Source organism: Zootoca vivipara, chromosome 9 (assembly GCF_965207765.1).
Source record: "Zootoca vivipara chromosome 9, rZooViv2.hap1.1, whole genome shotgun sequence".
In the NCBI taxonomy this organism is placed as follows: Eukaryota; Metazoa; Chordata; class Lepidosauria; order Squamata; family Lacertidae; genus Zootoca; species Zootoca vivipara.
In genome coordinates, this window is record NC_142592.1 from 41,250,852 (window position 1) to 41,273,919 (window position 23,068).

The following is a 23,068-nucleotide window of genomic DNA, read 5'->3' on the forward strand; positions in this document are numbered from 1 at the left end:
AAGAGCAGTATTATCCCTATCTTGCAAATGGTGAGGGAATGTAATCTATTGAGGCTTCAGTGGGGATATTCAGTGACCAAGTGGACAGCCACCCCTGAGATAGTTCAGTGAAAGGAGAGCTGTAAGTACAAATATTTAAAAATAAAATAAATATGAGTTGGCAACAGTTCATAGGTCACCATCACATTATTATTTCATCTTATTTATTGTTAGCCACCATGGATGGCAAACTCTTATGATACTGTATAAAAGGCAAGCTATAAGTTCCAAATAAATAACATTATTAGCCACTACATCGCATGTGCTTCTACCTATCCAGTTTCACAACTGAATGCCTTAGCTTTTCACCTATCGCATCAATTTCTACCCACTCCCATGCACCCATTTCCCCCTTACAAGGAGTTAAGTTTATTTGCAAATGATTCTGCAATGCAGTCTTCAGACAGAACCAGATGGGTTTCAAAAGAGGGTACCACCCGAACCGGTGAAGCAAAATACGTGAAATGATGCCAGCAGCATCAACTGGATGATACCAGGCATGCTCACCAACTGAGAGGTCTCATTTTTGATAGCCTGGACCATCTGTCAGCTTCTTCGAAAGGCAGGTCTGTTCTGTGGTGACTTGTAATAAAATGGAGCACACACAGCTAGAAGGTATCTTGATCCATTTTAATCACTCTTGCCAGCAAGCTCTTTACAGATTGTTGGGCAAATAGTTGGGGAGATGGTAGCCGGGGGGGGGGAGAGAGAGAGAGAGAGAGAACGGCTGCAGCCAGTTTAATATTAACTCGAGTTGTCCCTTCCCCACTTATGCAGTCTTCCTGTTCAAGATGGAAGTAAAATGTTGCGTCAGCCTAGAGATCGCTCAAGGACATAGGATGTTCTGTGCAAGGAAAACCTGAGGTGTTGGGCCCATCAAGAAAAGTGATCCCTGCTCACCTGCCCCCTGCAAACTGTCTATCGTGTCCTCTCCTGGGATTACCCAGCAGTGCTTCAGAAACAAAAAAGAGGGGTTGCCTCCACCAGCTGAGTATAACTGACTGAGTTCTGTTCTGATCTCAACAGTAGTGTGCATGCTTTTCATGCAGAAGGTTCTATGTTCAATCCCTGGCATGTCCAGGTTGGGAACAATCCCATCAGAAACCCTTCCCAGAAGAGCAGTCATGAGCCCAATGAACCTGACCGCCACATCCACACCATGCACTTAAGTGGATGGCTTCCCCCACAGAATCCTGGGAGGTGTAGCTTACTCCTCAGAGCCACAATTCTCTCAGCACCCTTAACAAGCTAGAGTTCCCAGGATTCTTTCAGGGAAACGATGTGCTTTAAATGTAGGATGTGGCTCGCACCATGTAGGCCTCCAATGACAGTCCCATGAATTTGTCTAAACCCCCTTTAAAACATTCAAGTTGGCAGACATCACTGGATCTTCTTTCCCTCATGAGATGTGCAGCTTCTGCCCCTTGTTCGTAGAATCATAGAATTGTAGAGCCGGAAGTAGATACCCATAGTTTTAAGTAGGCATTGTGGGAAGAAGCACCACCTTTCGTCTTTCCTGAATTTCCCAATATTCAGTGCTTCATTGGATTCTGGCATGATGTTATGAGACGGACCATCCTACACTTTCCCCACATCATACATAATTTTATACACCTCGGCTGGAAGGTTCACTCACACGCCTCACACAGAGGTTTCCAATGCCTGCCAGGGGCAGCAATGCCTGCCTTCTGCTGCTAGGGCAAAAATGGAAAACCTCTTGCCACATTTGTGAAAAGGGAGTTTCTTGGACCCAGCTTACGGAGGAGGTAAGGAGAGTGAAAGCAATTTGGCTTGAGAAAATAGTGGCTTTTTAACAAATTTTCAATCAGAGTCCCGAAGACATCTTGTAGCAAGTTCCTCGTATCTTTTAATCTACTACTGCCAGGCACTGCCCGGGTAAGTCAGATGTACTGACACATCACTCCATTGGCACAGCTCGGCCTCTAATATTCATTTCCTTGATCACCCCTACACACACACACACACACACACACACACACACACACACACACACAAGCTTAGCAGCAGTAGCAGCAGAGGTTGCCTTAAAGGCAGCATCAGTTCCTTGTTCCACTTTGTTCCTCAGAAGTGCTCCCTTTGTTGCCACTTTCCAAGACTCGGAAGGAGCAAAACGATTCCTGCCTTCACATAAAACACTGGCACCATGAGAAGAGAAAGTAGGAAGACTGTTACTGCCCAGAGCACAATGGCCTCATTCTAAAATCTTACGTTGGAAATCCCACAGGATTAATCTTTAATAGCTGAACCAAAACAGGTCCGCCAAACAGTGTGAGTCTCTGCCAACCTGCCTTTGCTTTTAGGGAGGTGTGTAGAAAGGCAGGAAAAAAGAGAGGTGGAGAGGCAGGACTGTTCGAAGTGTACAGCATTTCACTCCAGAACCTTTTGTGGAGAACACACATATCCTGGGTACGTCTTTGTGTTTTCATTATTCTATCCAAAGAACATATTGACGGAGGAGAAAAATGCATATATATATGGGGAATGGAAGAAACAGAGTACTGGGAGATGGAAGAAAATGAAAAATAGAAACTGCAGCCAGGGTTATGATCTGTGCAGAGATGCAAGCCTGCACAAAGTAGAGTTCTATATTCCATACAGGAGGATTTTCAGACTACAAATTAGTGGCACATATTCAAATTGAGGTGTTATGAAAACCCAACCTACCTACCTCCAAGGACTCCAGTATGAGAATGCTGAAATGAGGGTCAGCGGAGTTGTTAGAATTACTCCTTTACTAAGTTACTTCTGCCCTCTGCTGGACAATAGGAAAATAAAAGGCCAAACAGCCTGTCTGCTGTTACGTGCTTGAGAAAAATGGAAACACAGAAATTTGGACTCGCCTGTTAATTTGTCTCTTCAGCAATGTTGGGGTGCAACAGGCTCTGCAGACAGGGAGCCACCTACCTCCTGGACATGTTGTAGAGAGGCACCAAGAGGAGAAAAGGCTTCTTCTTAGCTTCCAGGCTATATTCAGCAAGCTCAGGGATAGCCCCAAATTCCACTATCCATGTCAAGAAAACGAGAGCTTGGTCTCAAACACAATAACATTAACAGAAATAAACAGAAATATCAGCCAGCAATGAGAAAGCTAAAGTAATAGGAAAGATTTATGGAACTCAAGTCTATCTAGAGATGTGGAACCTGTGGCCTTCAAATGTTGTTCCACTGTGGATTCTCCCTAAAAGAGATATGTTATCAATTATATGCACCCTTCCTCATAGTTCTTTCAAACCTGTGGCATATGTATCATCAGTGTAGGTTTTCTGTTCCAAGTCCTTCAGATTGCTGGGAAGATTGGCAAATTAATCCTAATGCTTAACAACTTGCTCTGATCTGTTCTGCACTCCTTGTGAATTACTCTAGCTTATATTATATTTTATATTTTCCCAGTAGTGATGTATGGAAGTGAGAGCTGGACCATAAAGAAGGCTGATCGCCGAAGAATTGATGCTTTTGAATTGTGGTGCTGGAGGAGACCCTTGAGAGTCCCATGGACTGCAAGAAGATCAAACCTATCCATTCTGAAGGAAATCAGCCCTGAGTGCTCCCTGGAAGGACAGATCCTGAAGCTGAGGCTCCAATACTTTGGCCACCTCATGAGAAGGGAAGAATCCTTGGAAAAGACCCTGATGTTGGGAAAGATTGAGGGCACAAGGAGAAGGGGACGACAGAGGACGAGATGGTTGGACAGTGTTCTCGAAGCTACGAACATGAGTTTGACCAAACTGCGGGAGGCAGTGCAAGACAGGAGTGCCTGGCGTGCTATGGTCCATGGAGTCACGAAGAGTCGGACACGACTAAACGACTAAACAACAACAAATATTTATGGACCTTGTGTGACAGAGGAAACGCTGATGATTTAACCTTGAAAAAAAACCTAATTAATTCAATTAGACCACTGAACACTGTAGCATTCTGACAATCCTATTTAGCCACTACCATTATCAGTTTTTATTATTGTACTACCACTGGTGTGCAAGCACACTTTGCAGGAGAACGTTTTAAACATTTTTCATACACCCCCCCCCAACAAAACGCACTCTTCTTAATAAAGCTTCTTTCAAGTATCAGACGTTGCGTACAATTTGATTTTTATTAGACAAGTCACGCAATGAACCCCAGGAGAGGGTCACAATCAGGACATATGCCAGAAACGCTCACCCACTCACATCATTGCCAGCTACGTTTTCTTATAGCAAAGAATCCTTATTCCTAACTTCATTGGGATAAATACACTTTTCACATCATATATAAAAGCACAAAAAAGTTACAGTATATACACAAAAATAATATAGAGATAGCCTGGGTGACAACAAACCCATAAATAAATGAGGTGTCTTTTTTAAAAAAAATGGTTGAAGTACATGGAAAGACAAGGCGATTCCCTTGTGGAGGTCCCATCTACACAAGCATAATTCCACAAGCTAGCAGTACCACCCTCAATGCCTCCTCCTGCTGTACAACATGAGGCTTTTACCCTTGACTGCAATGCCCATTCTCAGTCATAGTATTCCCTCCTGCTTGACAGTATAAATGGCTTTCACAGCCTCAAATCCATAGAACTTTGAGATATCCTGCGGTACACAGTGTCAATAGGAGATGACATTCTGATGCACATTAACTAATCCGGACACTTCAAAACTTAACCGAGCAGAATTATTTGCTACGAGAGCTTCTAGATGGGAAAGGTTTCTCTCTAAGCGTCAGGGATGCTAAATCACTTCGCTGAACACTCACAACTCACGCAGGTCCTTGTCTTAATCCCAGGTGGATGGCTGCTAACTCCAAGCAGACTGGAACAATCTGCATGAGTGGCAGAACAGCTGTGGAAGGAAACCAGCAATGGTAGCACCAAACACCCCAGGCATCCTGCTAGAATGAACCTTTTCGTTGAGGTAGTTTGTTACCCTTTCTGTTTTGTCGCTACCATCACTGGGGAAACGGCTGTCGGGAAGCACCCTTAAGAGAACAGGATGGTCCTTGGCTTCCAGCCTGCCCATTTAAACAATGGCCCACGGATCTGCAGTGCTGAATCCAAGGCACAAGCTTAGACTATGGTTGCTACCCATGTTTGTAGGATAAGCAACCAAGATTATCCATGTGATGTGAGATATGGAACTAAATGCCCTACACCCCACTCCTACGAACTAGTCCTGGCAAAGCAACTTCCCAGGTTCACTTTCACTGTGCATTTTGATACCTTTCGCAAGTGCAACCTTTCAAACACATCCACTCACGTATACCAATGGGAGATTTGGAATGTTCATGAAATTACACCTCTTATTAGTTCCACTATATTCAGGAAGATTGAGAACTGGTCTCCAAAGTAACCAAAGTTAGCCAAAGCTTTGTCGTGGGGTGGTCTTTTGGTTTACTCTATGGAAAGTTTTAAAAATTTGATATCAATGTGATATGCATCTCTTTATCTGTGCGATTCAGACCACATTCCTTTAATTATGTAATTGTTTCAGTGTTTGGAAAGCCCCTACCCCAGGATTTCATGTGTTTTGGGACACACAGAGCTTCATTTGAATTGAAAATTGTCAATGAGAGGCTTAAGGAGGAAATTCTTTTCTTTTTTTAATGGAGAGTCTTAGTTCTGCAGCAGTGTTCAGCTGTTACCCATGGAAGGCACACTAGCTGCAAGAACTACTGCAATATACCATTGTGTGGGCCTCCTCAAAGGATTATGTGTCCCCAAATTCATTTGTTTGGTGCTTGCGTGTTTGATCTGGACAGATTTGGAAGATGAAATAAGAGAGGCTGAGCAAGAAGAGAGATGGTGCATAGGCAACGGGAGAAGGCAAAAGTGATTTGTGAGACTCTCGAGCTCTACGAAATATAAAATCTCTTTTCTTAGAACCTATTCTTCCAACAAGGAGGCCTAGTTGCAACCACTCCTCTTCCTCCAAGGTCTAGAGCTATATCTACACTACATATGTAAACCATTTTACAAACCTGTTTGACCGTCAAAGCTTCTCCAAAGGAGGCAGCTGTTGGTAGTGTGGACAAGTCTTAAGACTGTTATCCTAAGCATACTCATATAGATGCAGCTACCAAAGAAATCAAACATCAGAAAAATGGATTCCTAGGGTTGTATCCAATGTAGCAAAAAGTTAAAGTCACTTAGCGGTATACTTGTTGCACTGGCAGAACACAGTTGTGCAAAAAAAGCACAAATGCATTGCCTAAAATTGTTGCACAACAAGCTTCAGCTAGCACAACTGTTGCATTGGATTTCTTTGTGGCCCAAACCTTTAAACTCTGCTCTCGCACTAGCGGGCAGAGAACACAGAATTCAGCCCCTAGTCTGCTTTCTTGTTAAGGTAAAACTCAATGCTGACTGTAAGCATGTGATTCAAAAAGTGCACTTAGACTTACAGTGTCTCTTTATTTATAAAAAGCAACAGTAGGAGCGCTGATCAGGAGGGGTTTTAAACCTTCCTCTCTGTGCTATTTTTTCCTGCTGAAAATCTTCCCCAAGCCATAGTTTGTTTCGGGGTTCCCACCCCAAAAAAAACAGCAGCAACAAACTCCTAAGAGTAATGCTTAGCCCCCTCCTTGTGATCCTAATCCAGATTTTGGGGAGGAGTGTGGGTCCTGCATGTATTTTTTTAAAAAAAAATAAGCACAAACAAAGAGTAGTGGTTTGTCTATGCATGCTTTTTGAATCACAAGCTTAAATTTGCTTCTGGTTCACCACTAAGTCCATCCTTGTCCCCTCTTTTAGGGCATGGAAATACAACTCCAAAGTTAACAACAGTATGGCTCCATCAGCTGCCAGGAGGCAGATACATGTGTAAAAGTTGGAAGGGAGGACACAGAAGACGGAAGGAAAACCTAGATGTTGTCCATAGTGCTTGTAAAGTCATAAAATTCTATAAAAAACCCAAATTGCATTAAAAACTGTGGTGCTCTTCCTTAGGAGAGGTCCCCCTAACCTCCAAAGGCTCTCAGAGAATGCAGAATCTATAGAAAAGCTTCTATGCAACCACTGAGGACCAAGGAGCCAGATCTCCTCTCTGGGCCTGCCAAAAACATATGGCACCTGATGTGCAGATCAAGGGTCACCGCAGATGCTAGAAAAAGGGCTTAGGGCAGCTCTTCTTACTTTCTAGAAAACCCCTCCTCAGAAGATAGATTGTTTTGTAAAGAGGTGGGGGACCAACCTTTCCGAACCCACCCTTCTTCCTCACTATTGCAAATTATTTTGTCAGTGTGCGAAAATGCAAACACTCTCTAGCTCCAGGGTGGGCACCCTTTGTACTAGAAGGCATATGCTAGCAACAAAAGCTGGTTTACAAGAAGACCCTGCCCTGGCTAGCATATCACAACCTTCATGGTCCTAACCTGAAGCAGTGTTCAAAAAGGGAGGAGGAGGAGGAAGAAGAGGAGGGTAGGAAGGGGCAAGAATCGCGTTCAATGAGCAACGAGGCTGCAATCCTCCATGGTTAGGAAGCCGCAATTGCTGTGCCGCCACTCAGCTTCACAATCATCTGCTGGCAATCATTGCAGGAACGCTTGTCTCCAACTTTCTCCAGTGTGCGGGCAGCTTCCGCCAGCAGGACAGCTCGCTGGCCCGGGGACGACAGGAAGGAGAGGGGAAGATGGCGGCAAGCTAAGAGAATTGCCGTAGCTCTCTCTCTCTGTCCAGGAAGGGCGTCCAGTTCACCTAGGTACGGAAAAAAGAGGCATCACAAGGAATGCCGCACTTGTGGGGGCAGTAAGTGCACCATGGGAGCAAATTTGTTTAAGACTACACGGGGGTGAGCAAAAGATTGCTTCACAATGGGTGCCACCCAACAGAGTGCAAGAAGCAGCCAACCAACTCCCACTGAAACTCTAGGCAGCAATTTATTCTAGAGGCTCGGGTGCCCCAAGCTGAGACCTGGCCGGCAGCCCAGACTTAGCAGCCTTGTCCTGGTAACAGAGATGACACTTGCACAGGTGGTCGAGCCCCCCCCCCTCCACGACAGGCCTTTATTTTGCTCAAATTAGCAGCCTCAGATGTCAGCTAGCGAACATCTTTGTGCCACCGCTTCTTAAAACATTTTAAACACTCTGGGCTTGGATCCTACAATTTATGAACAAAAAGCAGCTCACCGAAGGGGGGGGGAATGTTTCCCCTCTCCCCCCCGATTTTGGGCAATTCCTCATCACAGCAAAACCAGGTCTCTAGAACTGCACACCAGGGAGGCTAAACTAACTGTGGCATTTGTCGCATATGGTTTGGCATTGCTTGCAAGCATTTTATAGATAGATTGTGCAGGCCGGGATGGTGGTGACCCAGTTCAGGGCAGAGATGGACAAGAAAGAGGACAAGAGCTTCCTGACCTTGCTTGGTACTCTGGGGTGTCCGACGCCTGAGACTGTGCTCCAGCAGCTGATGAGTGCGTGTGGGGCTGGCCCCTGCCATCAAACGCACAGTGGCCTCGTGCAGAAACACCTGAAAGGAGGGGGAAAGCAGAAGACAATGGGCAGCATCTACATTTTAGCAACCTTCCATCACCTTGTGGTGCTGTAGATTTGGGCATGCGCTGCACCTTCTGGTGCTAATCCTCTTGGCCACTTTTCCTTCCCTAGCTCCTTTCTGCTGAGCAAGAGTGTACAGAGAATGTGCCCTTTAAAAGAGGGGCATGCTACCCAACTATTTCTGACCAGCAGCGGTCCACACTCTACCACAGAACCATCTGCGCTGTTTGTGCGTACAAACCAGTGGGGATCAGTGATGAAGCCTGTCAGGCTAGAAATCCCCAGTTCAAATCTCGCAGCCACCATAAAAGCTACACGGCATTAGGCAACTCCGTATTCTCTCATCCTCACCGCTCACACGGGTGATATGTGGATAATAGGAATGGCATACATCACAGGGCTGTTTTAAGGATTATTGAGATAATTTACATAGAGTTTTGAACATTCAAGAAGTGTTACATTACCGTAGTTGAAATCCAAGGGAAACTGCAACACACCCACACACCCAATGAATGCTACTTAAGGGCAAAGCCTACAACAGGAAGGACGCATTCAGCAGGAAGCCACCACTGCAAACACACTGCTGGAAATTCAAAGCAAAACCAGTCCTGGCCTAGCTCATGGACCATTTGCCCCTTTGGCCTATAACAGCATTCAGGAACTCAAGGAACAGGTCATCATCTCCTCACTCATTACAAGTGGCAGGACCTTACCTTTCGATAAGCAGGTCTGAAACTATGGGCCAGTTTTCTCAGGCTGCCGAGGTCGCGCTGGAATCCAGTCAGCTCAGAAGCAGAAGCATGGTAGGCCTCTCCCAAGGCCTGGCTGGAGCTCATCTGTTTCTGCCACAGAGTGGTGCGGAGGGACAGCAGTAGGTCGCAAGCTAGCAGCTGGATCATCTGCAAGGAAACAGACGCATTCAGTGACAGGAGTATCAAGACATTCCAGCATCATCAGCTGGATGCAGCAGCCTTCAGACGGACAAAAGCTTCTCAAGCATATCGAAAAATACTACCAGAATCATACATAGTGTTTTTATCTTAAAGATGAGATGGTATCAACCGACAGCTCTGTGGTCAAATTCCCTTTCTTCTCAAAAAGTGAGCATTCTGAATAATTTGTTGTCTAAATATTATCAGCAAAGGACATGACAAGATAGCATGGAGGAAGCAACCAGGTTATCCAGAGGTAGCCAATGTGGTACCCTTCAGATGTTGTTAAGACTACAATTCCCATCATACTTGACCAAGCGCAATGCTGCTGAGGCTGATGGGAGCAGTGATCCAATAACATGTGGGTGGCACAGGGCTGGCTACCCCTTAAGTATCCTGTGCCCCTTTGTAGCTCAAAATCAGCACCTATAATTGTATTCTGAAAACTTGAGGGTGTCAACACAAAATCAGGGTGCAGTGGACTCCCAGCAACCCACCACTGACAAATCATTGTTACCACAGCATCCATCACAGTGAATGTTCAAAGAATTACCTAACAAGAATTGTTTCTTGCTTCCTGTGTGTTTTGTGCAAATTCTACTTGCCACTAGAAAATGAAAGATTAAGCCAAATGAAGAAATACTGAGGCCACCACATTGTTTTAATGTGGAACTGACGGTCCACTGACAGAAGACTGCCCAAATGATGAGCAGTGGGGGTGTACATTCATTTTTATTTTAGCCGCCATGACTGATGAGAGAGTGGTGACAGATGAATGAGCCTAAGGCTCAAACCACTTCTGGGAAACGATCAGTACCTTATTCAGAGATCTGCCAGCTGGAGGACACAGCCCTGCCACCATCTATGGACTCAGAGAACGTTTCCCCTGCAATATCCCCATCTCTCTAGCCTTGCAGGAGTCACAAGATAGCAAAATCAGGCAAGGATCCTTTAGCAACCCAACTACAGCTCTGCCAGGGAGGCAGAGCCAGCCACACGACAGGTCTGGTCAGTCTACAGATTCTGTTTTGGCTGCCCTTTCCAGAAAATAGCTTTTTCTACATGACTTTGCCTTGGCTGGACTTTACCTGCTTAACCTGACCTTGCCCACTAACAATTTGCTTGCCATGACCAGATGCTACCTGCTTTCCATGCAAAGCTCAGGATGATGACAGTGGAACGCTAAGAAAGTGTCCTTGAAAATGTGTCCCAAAGGTTCCAACAATTAGCCAGAAGTAAAATGAAGCAGTATGATCTTCAGAAGGTACCCTTGGGATAAAAAAACCGCAAAACAAATCAACATCTTCTACAGAACAGTACTTTGGTACGCCCTCTGGTGGCAAAAAAGTATCTTTAATATCAGTTCAAACTGCATTTTGAAGGACTCACTTTGGTTCATTCAAAAATACCTAGGCAAAACAGAAGTGTTGTTTTTACAGGGTTTTCAAAATAATCTTTATTGCGGAGACTTTGGGAGGAGGCCAGGGAGCTTCTAGTCCTTCTAGGCTGCTGCTTTCCTCATTGTTTCCAGGGTACTGTTCAGTTCCTCCTGCTTCCTCTTGGCCTGGGTGTAAGTCCCCACCCTTTTCTTGTTGGACTGCAGAGCGCCTTTGTCTTTGGAGATCTTCAACAGCACCATCACACATATCTTTTTGGAGACGAGGCAGCATGCTTCCTGGATCGTGTTTTACACAAACCTGGTGTGGTCAGGTGTCCACGGCATTGGCATGACTTTGCCCCATTCTTAGTCACCTTGTGGCCCTTGCTCAGGCGAAGGGCCATTGGGCAGCAGATTGCCATGGCTGCCGCAGCTGCTGCTTCATCTAGGCCATGCCCAAAAAGGAAATCAGCTAAGCAAAATAGAGATAACGATGGGCACTTTATTTGCCTTTTCACTGCCACATATAGCTTTTCTCAGCTTTTCAACCCATGTGCTCCACTTTCGTCTCTCGTGCTTTCTTTCTGCTTGCAGTACAGTGTGGTCTGGATTGTACAGGTGGCCTCTTGGCCCCTTCCAATTCAGATGTAAAGTTCCTAGGAAGTTTCTACCACATCATTTAAATCACTGAATCGGAAAGAACAGCATTCAATCCAGGCGAGCTGGGGAGATTCCCACCTGCAGAGGAGAAATGGGCGCACCTCTGTGCTGCACTGCGGAAACATTGCACGAGTACTGCCAGAACATGCAATGCAACTACAATGCACTACAGCTGCCACCCAGCAGTGATGATCAGCTCCGATTCTTGTACAGTGCCAAAAGTTGGGAAGCCCGAGCTTCTCGTAGAAACAAGGAAATGAAGGTGAAGCTGACACCCTGATACAAGGACTTCACACTGTTCTTGCCCACAGGAGACTAGACATGTAGTGCCTTCTGTAGGAACAATTCGCCCTGGAGGCATAATTAAAAGCAACAAGGACAGGACCAAACGAGAGCTCAGCCTGCTAATTCTGGCAGTGCACTGGAAGCCAACACACTGGAAACAAATGCACTCCTCAAGCACTACTGTGGGAAAGGGAACACTGCAGCTCTAGTCAACACACACAAAAGGGCAAGAGGAGAGGGAACATTCTCTGTCTCTCCAATCATGAAGAAAAAAATGTTAGCTGCTGCTTCTTCAGCTCCAGGATATTTGACCTCAGATCCACATGGAATGATGACTAAACATTTGCCCACAAGCCTTGGCTCAGGAAAAGATGGAGAAGGCAGTTGTAAATGACTGTGTTGTTGTTGTTGATGATGATGATGATGATGATACTTACGTTATTGAGACCTGTGCTTGAGACCCCACTGCTCATGTTGAGGCTATTCCAAAGGTGAGTGCTGGCTCTTTCACAGTGGCCAAAGGAGCTTTGCTGCCCGTCTGCCTTGCTAGACAAGGAGGCGTTCATGGCTTTGCACACATGAAAGACAGCTTTCACAAGGGCATTCCTAGAAAGGGGGGAAGAGAGAAGAGAAAGATCCCAAGCCAGGAACAAGGTCATTGCCTTTAAGGTATTGTGGCCATGGACCAACCACCTCCATAAGCTCCATAAGCCTCTCACTAACTAAGTTGCGATAATAAATAATAATAATAATTTTATTAAATTTCTATACCACTCATCATAACATAACAAACAAAAACAACCTCCCCAACACAGAGACAATTTAAAAGGCAACAGATTGCTTAGATTAGCCAAGGGCCTGGGAGAAGAGGAATGATTTTGTCTGGCACCTAAAGGTGTATAATGAAGGTGCCAGGTGAGCCTCTCTGGGGAGAGCATTCCACAAACAGGGAGCCAATGCAGAAAAAGCTCATTCTCATGTTGCCCCTTCTCTGGACTTCTTGAGGCGGCACATGAAGAAATGCCTCACCAGCAGTATAGAAATCCTCAACACCACCTCTAAGACCAGATTTGTCAGCTCAGGCAAAAAGACTACTGGGCAGTGAGATGGGCAGTTAACCAGCAGAATCTAATCTGTTCTGATTCCCAATGCAAGGAACACACACTCTAGATCAGGCACCCCCAAACTTCGGCCCTCCAGATGTTTTGGACTACAATTCCCATCTTCCCCGACCACTGGTCCTGTTAGCTAGGGATCATGGGAGCTGTAGGCCAAAACATCTGGAGGGCCGCAGTCTGGGGAATGCCTGCTCTAGATCCACCAACCCAACTGGATAGAGAGCCTGAAGGGAGAGAGAATCTCTCTATAGACCAAAGCAACTCCCCCTCCCTAACCCTCAAGTCCGGCCTGATGCTGCACCGAGTACCCAGGTGGCCACAGCTGGATGAGATCAACTCCTCCCTGCATCTCACACTTAGAAGAGTCTCTGCATTCACCACCCCAGTGCCTGCTAGCTGGTACTTTCAGTTAATACAATCTCAAAATACTGCAGCTCAGTTTGGAAACTACTTAAAGTGACAAAAGGCAATTGTGAGAGTAATACAAAAAGGCCACACACTCCATCATCTCCAAACATTTAGGAATTCGCTCCACGTTGGTAAACTGGGATCTCACGGCTGCATCATCACCCCTGAGCCAGCTGATTGTCATTGTGATTGCGGATGACCACCACCTGCACACCACATCAGGGCCTAGGTACGCAGAGACAAAATAACAATAAATATGAGACACTCTCACCAATGCTAATCTCAACAGGTTTTGTTTTAATGAAAAATGGCTTCAGGAAAGAGGAATCTTTTCCCCATCCACTGTTTCCTTACTTCAAGCTCCTTCCCCCTATAAACCTACGTAAGTACATTCAAGCACACCGAAACCCTTGCTGCTGAGAAGGGGAGCCAGCCATGGGAGGAAGGCAATTTGGAGTAAGAAAATGGTAGGCAGGGAAAAGTCACACACCCACACAGTTCTCTGTTCTAAATTTTCATCTTGGATCTACTTTTCATTTTGAAGAATGGCATCAGGTCCCAGTCACACACATTTCTGTGTAATGAAAATGAACTTACCAGGAACTAGAATAGTGTGAGGTTGCTTGCTGGTAGGAGGGAGGACCCTTACAAGGAGGACAGTGCTGAAAAGGTCAGTTTCCGGCAAGACCTGCTCAGATCTGATTTAAGCAGCTGCTTTGAAATGCCCAGGGTCTAACTTGGGAAAGCGGGCAGGGGCAAAGGGGTGCTGAGCAGCATGATACCATCACAGTAATGCTTCTGGGTGAGCCCTTCCTTGAAGTAAACCTGCCCAGGGTGCCAAAAGACTTCCAGATTGTGATGTTGAACTTGTACAAAGGCACAAATAGTGGGAAAGAAGAAAGCCAAAACGGACATTTGGGGCAGACAAGGTGTGCTAGGCTTGTGACAAGAGTGTGCATGCACACGAAAGCTCATACCAATGACAAACTTAGTTGGTCTCTAAGGTGCTACTGGAAGGAATTTTTTTATTTTGTTTCAACTCCCTTTGTTGCTGAAGTCAGGGCACAATAGTGAATGCCACCCTGCAGAGTTGGGTACCATCCACCTGCTGATGATGATTCCACTGACACACAGGCTGGTACAAAACCAAGCATCTTGCCAGACACTCCCCCTTTCATCTTACTGCTTCAGCAGAAGGGAACAACAGCAGCAGCAACCAGAGACAAGCTGCCCAGTACCACCCTGCCAACATATGCATCTCATTTAAAATGCTTCTGCCTTGGGAATGGAGTCACTAACCAGAATTTACAAGACTCAGTAACCTCTTGGCTGAGTTACCAGCTCTCACGGTGTGTTCCACAAAACCATTAAGTGGTCAAAGGTATTTACTTTCAGATCTTAGCTGAGGAGGCCGCAAGTACTGATCTCTGCAGAAAAAAACCGAGATCTACATAAGTACTGAACTCTCCTCTAGAGGTCTCCACTCAGCTGCTGATCAAATCTCACCATGATCAATGTAGAATACTATCACTGACATGTGATTGGACACTTGCTTGTCTTAAAAAGCAGAAACTGCACTGCATCTAAAAGAGAATTATCATGGGATATCAGGAAAATTCCACCTGCTCAATTTTTTATCTCTTCATATCAGCAGGTGTCTTCCTCATATGAGGAATGGTTGAGGGAATTGGCTATGTTTAGACTGAGATGAGATAGGATAAAGGTAAAGGGGCCCCTGACCATCAGGTCCAGTCGTGTCCAACTCTGGGGTTGCGGCGCTCATCTCGCTCTATAGGCCGAGGGAGCCGGCGTTTGTCCGCAGACAGCTTCCGGGTCATGTGGCCAGCATGACGAAGCTGCTTCTGGTGAACCAGAGCAGTGCACGGAAACACTGTTTACCTTCCCGCCGGAGCGGTCCCTATTTATCTACTTGCACTTTAATGTGCTTTCGAACTGCTAGGTTGGCAGGAGCTGGGACCGAGCAACGGGAGCTCACGCCATTGCAGGGATTCGAACCACCGACCTTCTGATCAGCAAGCCTTAGACTCTGTGGTTTAACCCACAGCGCCATCTGGGTCCCTTATGAGATAGGATAGCCATCTTCAAATATTTAAAGAGCTGTCACATGGAAGATTGAAGATATGGTCCTATTTTTTACCTCATGGCATCCAATTTTCTTAATATTTTGTACACTTGTTGAATTATCAAAACTAAGTTTAAATCTAAACTTTAAATTTTAACAAACAGGTTTGTTTAGTTATGAGAGTTTGAAATTTCAAAAAATTGAAAAGTTTGGCCTTTATGGATTTAAGAGAAATATCATTGACTTAAGATACATTTTTGATCAATTGGGCAGCATTAATTAATGTTGCAGCTGAATTAAGTTTAGAACACTAACTCAGCAGCGAATGCTTGCAGATCTCCAGCATGAAACTGAAAAAGATGGGACACTGCGCAATCCTTCACACTTACCCAGTGCAGACCTCAACACAGAATTTCCAGTGAAGGGTGGTGTTCCAATTCCCAAAGAGTCCACAAAAGAGTTGAGTAACTTCAGGTATTCCAAAGCATTAGAGAATTCACTACAAGCACAAGCAGAAATCAGACTTTTACCAGTAAAGACAATGCAACACATTTCCACAGTGCATCAGTTTAACGTGTGCAACTTAATATACTTAGTAAGGTAAGGTAAAGGACCCCTGGACGGGTACGCCCAGTCAAAGGTGACTATGGGGTTGCAGTGCCCATCTCGCTTGCAGGCCGAGGGAGCCGGCATTTGTCCACAGACAGCTTTCTGGGTCATGTTGCCAGCATGAATAAACCACTTCTGGTGTAACGGAACACCGTGACGGAAACCAGAGTGCACAAAAACACCATTTACCTTCTACATTTATCGACTTACACTGGCGTGCTTTTGAACTGCTAGGTTGGCAGGAGCTGGGACAGAGCAACGGGAGCTCACCCCGTTGCGGGGATTCAAACCGCCAACCTTCTGATCAGTAAAGCCCAAGAGACTCAGTGGTTTAGACTACAGCACCACCCGCATCCTGGCTATTCTTAGTAAGAGTGACTGGTTACCAGCTCTCTCCTTGCTCTGCAAATTGCTATTATTCAAGTTCTGTTGGGGAACTTTCTTTTATCATAGAACTCTCAACAATCCAGCAGCATACTAAGCATTTCTCTGTGCTTCTGTCTCCAAAACAGAAATAATTTGCTGATGAACCTGTTGAGCTTGACTGTTGCCCTTAAAACTGCATGCTACACCTGCACTAATCCATTAACTGCAATTCAGTTATAAATTGCTAGGAGAATTTGCCCTTTACCACATAGGCAATAGGTATGGCAGATGAATTTGATTCAAGTGTCTGTATTATGTCAGGAATTTTATTCTGTTGGCCCTGCCACATTGCTCCTAACCAAAGAGATGAAATCTGCGCTGCTACCGTGTTTCCCCGAAAATAAGACACTGTCATATATTTATTTTTCTTCAAGAAGACACACTATGGCTTATTTTCAGGGGATGTCTTATTTTTATTACGCGTCCAGCCTCGCCTCTTCCTTGGCGCCCTCCAGAACTGCGCCTATCACTATGTCTTATTTTGGGGGTATGGCTTATTTTCGGGGAAACAGGCTACCCTTCATCCCACCTGCTGGGCTACAGGAACTGACAGAGCAGTCAGTCAGAATCGGCTACTCAACCTGAGAAAAATGCCAATAGGGTAGGGACTGAATTGCAGCTTACCAGGGCTCTTCATCATCATGTCCTGCAGCCCCCTTTGGAACCTGAGGTTTCACAAGGGATTCCACAGCTCTCTCCAGGAGGTTCTCACAGAATGCCTGGTGCACCTGTGCAATGGGATCAGCTGTAGATGAAAAAACAATCAGCTTCATTTGCTTTTACTTCCTTTTCTCAATAAGTTACAAAAGATTCAGGGCTGCTTCCCTAGTAGTACGCAGGTATCCATCAGAAATAATCAGGTGCAAACCCTTGCCATGTTATGCAGGGTTCAAAATATGGTATTAGGACCTGGGATCAAAACCGCACTTGGGTCATGAAGCTCACTGGGCGACCTTAGGCCAGTCACCAACTCTCAGCTTAACAAACCTCACAGGGTTGCTGTGAGAATACCACCTTGAGCTGGTTGGAGTGAAGCTGGGATATAAATGAAATAATAAATAAAAATCTGTTTGGGCAGAGAAGTTCTTTGCAGAAAGAACTCCATCATATGGGAAATTGTCCAATTGATTGCTCAGTCAATGTTCCACAATTTCTTACAGCACCAAAAGCTTTCAAGCAAGAATTGGCTAGAGAGAGTGAGCATACACGTGCATAATGCTGTCCCATAACTTGGATGGCAGACTTAGGGCAATGTATTCACAATCCTGCTGGGTCTCACCTGGGTTCCTCTGAGTGCAATATAGACTCTCCTTGGCAGCTGTTTTCACTGTCCAGTTCCGCTCCACAAAAAACTTTTGCCCCAATGGGTGACACAACCAACGCAAAGAGTCAGGGATGGCACTGCGCTCAGAACTACACAAGCTCTGGGCTTGACTTAAGAAATAACTCTGGTAAGAAAGAAAAAGTGCCATGGTAATATATGGTGCTGGAGGAAAGCTGTGCATGCCTTTGACTCAAGGATAGTAATTCTGCATAAAGTTAATTATACAGATCAACTTAAAAGCCACTTCCATTCACGCGCAAAACCGTGAGGTCAGTTGAAATATGCCACCATACATACTTGTTCTAAATTCTGGTGGGAGGCTTGAAAGAGATTTACTCACCGCCAGGAAGCCCAGTTTGCCACCACAGCGGGTCTTCAAGCCAACTGCAGCAGTCAGATGAATCTCTGCTAGTGTGCTTGGTGAAATCTTCTCTTCTGCACATTCAGCCAGATTCACAGCACACAGAGCCATGTGCAATCCTGAGTAGGCAGAGCTGGATGGTAGCTTACCTGCACCAGAAAACAGAGGACAAAGCGTCATCTCCTTTAAAATAATTTACAGATAGACTCTTGCACCAAAGACAGTCATGCAGAAGCTCAAATACCGCTGTATGAAGGGGTATTTCCTTGGAATATTTTCTTCCTGAATCTTCTAACACTCAGCATCACTGGACAAATTAATTGTGTCACAAGATCTTGTGGGCTGCAGCCTACCAGATGCATCGAGTGCTATCCTGAGTTGCAGGTACATACCGTGTTTCTCCGAAAATAAGACGTAGCCATGGCAGGATTTTCAAGCGTTTGCGAAATATAAGCCATACCCCGAAAATAAGCCATAGTGATAGGTGCAGTTCTGGAGGGCGCCAAGGAAGACGAGGAGGCCTGTCGGGTTGGCGCCCGGAACCGGCGGCTGCTGCTGCTGCAACCCCAACAAAACGCCCAGCAGCACCGCGCCATGCGGAGTCCCAAGCCAGGGACCCAGCAGCAGCAGCTGGTTTTCAGGTAAGAATAAATCTAACAAGACACCTCCCCCCCCCCAAAAGAAGAGTACAGCACTACTTGTATCATCAAGCTAAAATGAATCACACTCTGCACTTAGGTTTTTTAAATGTTCTATTGAGCATAGTCAAAGTACATAGATAAGTCTAGGTCATCACACTAGCCACTCAAAGAAGCAGCCACCTTCTCCCTTTTCCACTTACCTGTGATATGGAGCTGGTGGAGCTTATGATAGGCTAGCGCTGCATCACGCGCACTAGTTTTGGCTTCATCCTCAAAACCCGCAGGTGCTTCTGTTGCTCGCCTCTGCCGAGATGTCCTCTTCAGCAACCAACGCACCAACCCCAATTTTTGGAGACTGTAGCGGATAACGTTCCAGGACAGGCCGCAGGCCAAGTCTAAACGAGAGGCAGGCAATGCTCGGCCCAGGGCAGACAGACAAGTCTGTAAGTTTGATGCAGCAGCAGTAAAATCTTCCTGTAGACACAAAACCAAAACAGAAATGCTGAAGGGGCAGCAAAGACTTGTGAGAGTCTAGTGACTTCAGAGACTCTCTGAGATGGCATGTGGAAACTTACACAATCAAGCATAATCACCTTAGCCTAGCCTTGAAAGATCCAGCATCTTTGACCCTAAGGCTGCATTTTTGGTCTCTTCTCTTTGTCACCACTTAAATCTATTTCTACATTTATTTATGTAGCAAAACGTATATACTGCTTGATGAGAAAATCTCTAAGGGGTTTACAAAAAAACAGTTTTACAAACTGACAGTAACTTTTGAACTGCCTTTTTTTCTCTATCTTATTCAAATATGCTAACGGTGATGTGAGGGGCAAGGGATATCGCGAAGCCCCTCCCCTCCTGAGTTCCAGCCCAGCCCCGAGCGAGGCTGAAAAGAGGGAAAGCTCCAGCTCAAGTGGGGAAACAGGAAGTGGTGTCCAAGGCTCTGGCAGGGTAGAAGAGCCATCGTCCCAGGTGGGACAGGAAGGGGGAAGGAAGGGGGGCAGACCAGTCCCCCCAACTCCGGAACTTCGCAGAAAGCGTCGGGGGAAGAGGATGGGTCTCCCCAAGTTGTTATGCTGGCGCAAGACGCGCCAAAAGCCACTTGGAGGTTCTGATTCAAGCTGAACAGATGTGTCTTTGTAAATAGCACTGCCATCAGCACTGTAAATACTCAGCACCAATAAAAGATAAAATGCAGAGCTGTGTAGAGTCGTTACTCTGAAGTAGCCTATTCCGACCACCGTGACAGGTATATAAAGAAAGATTGAAATAGTAACTGATGTTCTGAAATACCTTTACTGGAGATATTACCTCAAACCTTCAGGTAAATCTGTTACAATCTGGCCACTTTTACAATTAGCTTCAGTTGCAAAATTCAAATTTACCCCAGGCCCATGGCAAAAACCAAGATTGCTTTACACAGCTAAAGCTGAGTGTGGCAATTCAAAAATATTTTATTTGGGCTTTCTGAAAGGACAAAAGTGGAGAACTAAAGAGCTCCAGAGTCTTTTACCATACAAGTGTTTCAGAAGGAGGACAAATGCTTGGAATCCCAAGTGCACAAGCCTCTCTAGAGAGTTGATCTGCACTTTGAGGTGCTACCTGTTCAGTACTGCTCCAGAAGACAAACTAGGAAAGAAACAAAATTTGTTTTCTGAAGCAAAAACTTGACCTACCTTAGCTAAATCCAGGTCTGCTTGTTTCCGATGCCGCCAGAAAGTAACTGATGACCGGGAGTGCAGTCGGGTCACTGGCTCTCCATGTACTAGGAGTTTTATGAACACACTCAGGACAATAACACCGTTCACAAGCCACAGGATCAGAGTGGGCATCATCCAGCCAAACCAGCCACCAGAGCCTACAGAGGATGGTGCCAGAAGAGATATGAAAGGGGGGGGCAGAGGGGAGATGGATGAGGTAACATCTTAAAATAACAAGCCTGGGATGAATTTTAATTATGTAAAAAAGCTGTGCATATAAGGAGGTGGGGGCTTAGCCAATAGGGTGTATTGGCCCTGAGTCCCAAATAAACTGCATTGCTAAAGTTGGGATTACAGGGGTGTGTGTGTGTTATAGTATGTTCAAAATGTGCAACACAATCCGTACTGGATCTACAAATGCAGAATTTTACTCAAACAGATAAAAATTATTTCACAGTGTAGCTATACTATGTGATTCTTGTAAGAATCCCATTTAATAACTCCCATGTCTTGCAGAAGTGCTATGAGGATGGGGTTTTAAAAAGAACTAGTAAAACTCAGAAAAGATGAAGGCTGCAACCCTATACAAGTTTCCTTAGGAGTGAGTTTCCCTGAACACAACGCAGCTTACTTCTCAGTAAACATGCAAAGAAGTGCCTTGCACAATTCTTTAGAGAACATCGTAACAAGGGTCAAATCATTACTTTAATATACAATGCACGGATTTCTCAGTATCCAACCAATGAAGTGGCCAGTGTTGATATATGAATGAATGGTGTAAATGCTTTGATGTAAGCAACCTCGAGTATCGTTTTAACTATGGAAAGGGGGCATACAAATAAATAACACCATTTAATAAAAAAAGCAAATAAATAACACTTCATTTCCCCAGTGTCACTACTACTGTCTGTTTTCAGCTAGTGTATATGTGAGCCTTCAAGAACTCCAAACACCAAACAAGCAGCATGGAGATGTATACTGAAGTATACTGAAAGACTGGGTTTCTGACAGTACCTGAATTTATTGACAGCATACTCCTCCCTGAGCTATGATGTACAGAACCATCAGAGTCAACTGTCCTTTGGCCCTCCAGAAGGGATGTTAGAGGGTTGAAGGAGAGACAGAGGAACGTAAGAGCACAAAGCAGCATCCGTGAGCGGTCCACCATTCCAAGAGCGGCAGCTGGAGAGTCAGGTTCATCTTTAACCTAGACCATGGTGGTAGAGGATGATTTGTTAGAGAGCAAGAGAACTGTGAAACAGTGAAGATAATTAATTGTTCCCGGCCTACTGAGAATGTATAAGAATTGACTGATGTTCACAATTTATCATAGCATTTCAAACATGGTTATGAGAACAATCTCCGCTATCATGCCTCAACACGTTTCTGAGTGTGCTGAATCAGAAGGAGAGCTAGTGTTATTGTTGCAGCCAACCAATTTATATCTATAAATTGTGCACAACATTTGTTCTTCCTATTCTCACTCCTGTTAAGAGGCAAGAGAAGAAGGGGAGACAGCAGAGTTACGTCAACCTTTTTATTAAAAGTGGGACGAAATATTGTATTATTAGGCTTTGGGACTTTTTGGACTTCACACAATGACAGCCCAAACTAGCCAGGGATGACAATGTCATGGAACTGATTAACCTTTGTATTCTGAGTCACATCTTCCTCTAGAACTATAGTTCATTACAGCATTTAATGCCAAGCCCATGATCTCCAGCTCAACCAGCACACATCACCCATGTCTACAAATAACATGCAACCCTTATGCACGCTACCCTCTGTAGAATGTTTTAGGATGTCGACTACCTTCGCATCATCCAGCAATGGGCTTCCTGGTTCTGAATCAATAGAATAAGGGGAAAACCCTGCTTGTGACCCTGTGTCAGAGGCCGGAGGAGACATCAACAGAGCATTTTGGTTGAAGTCATCCATCTTCAGGTCCACATCATTGTCCACCAAAGTGCTTAGGTCAAACCCCTTCAACAGCTCTAAAAAGACCAGAGATTGCAAAGATTAACTACTCACATTCACAATTCAGTTTCCTTTCACCTTCATGCTTTCCCTTGCTTCACCTGCCCACACAAAATTGGGCAACCAATAATATATGTCATCAAACAGTGAAGGAGGTCAAAGGCACTTAAATAGCCACCAAACACTTACTGTTTTTCTGATTAGCAAGCTTCAGGACCATGTTCTCTTGACGCAGCTTATGGTTAACCTGCTGTAGGTATTTAATGTAGTCAATGGCCTTTCTCAGTACACCTGACTTGTGCATCTGCAAATAATGTGCATACATTAAAGAGAATGAACAATAATTTTTATCAATAATGCCACCAAATGCTCTTTCAGCACATGCTTCTACACGAAAGCTGCAATGATTTCCCCAATCACAGGGAAGAATACTAAATGGATTCAAATCAAATACTTTTAGCATCTATCATGGGAGACCAAAACTGCATATTGACTGAGCAAAGACTGATAATCTGACTAAGAAGCAGAATCTAGGCATATTAATACCACAAAATATCTTTTTATCTCTTTTATTTACGTCTCACCATGTTTAGTGCACATATAATTATTTATTTTTCTAACTTTCAAATAAAGA

The 23,068-nt window shown here is 44.9% G+C and overlaps 1 protein-coding gene and 1 pseudogene across 2 annotated transcripts in view; both read right to left on the minus strand.

Moving 5' to 3' along the window:
• Positions 1-4,134: 4,134 nt before the first annotated feature.
• SREBF2 (sterol regulatory element binding transcription factor 2) overlaps positions 4,135-23,068 on the minus strand; it is a 36,311-nt gene continuing 17,377 nt past the window's right edge. For both annotated transcript variants that reach the window (XM_035127116.3, XM_060279788.2), the window contains 14 exons: positions 22,624-22,738; positions 22,270-22,451; positions 21,472-21,664; positions 20,434-20,615; positions 18,958-19,231; positions 18,096-18,265; positions 17,711-17,879; positions 17,056-17,176; positions 15,786-15,895; positions 13,406-13,538; positions 12,225-12,393; positions 9,246-9,431; positions 8,395-8,506; positions 4,135-7,732 (listed from right to left, as the gene is read on the minus strand). In XM_035127116.3, coding sequence (XP_034983007.2) covers positions 7,512-7,732; positions 8,395-8,506; positions 9,246-9,431; positions 12,225-12,393; positions 13,406-13,538; positions 15,786-15,895; positions 17,056-17,176; positions 17,711-17,879; positions 18,096-18,265; positions 18,958-19,231; positions 20,434-20,615; positions 21,472-21,664; positions 22,270-22,451; positions 22,624-22,738 — 2,337 coding nt within the window. In that variant the 3' untranslated portion in view covers positions 4,135-7,511. The remainder of the gene's footprint in view (positions 7,733-8,394; positions 8,507-9,245; positions 9,432-12,224; positions 12,394-13,405; positions 13,539-15,785; positions 15,896-17,055; positions 17,177-17,710; positions 17,880-18,095; positions 18,266-18,957; positions 19,232-20,433; positions 20,616-21,471; positions 21,665-22,269; positions 22,452-22,623; positions 22,739-23,068) is intronic.
• LOC148684611 (large ribosomal subunit protein eL36 pseudogene) lies at positions 10,812-11,406 on the minus strand (annotated as a pseudogene).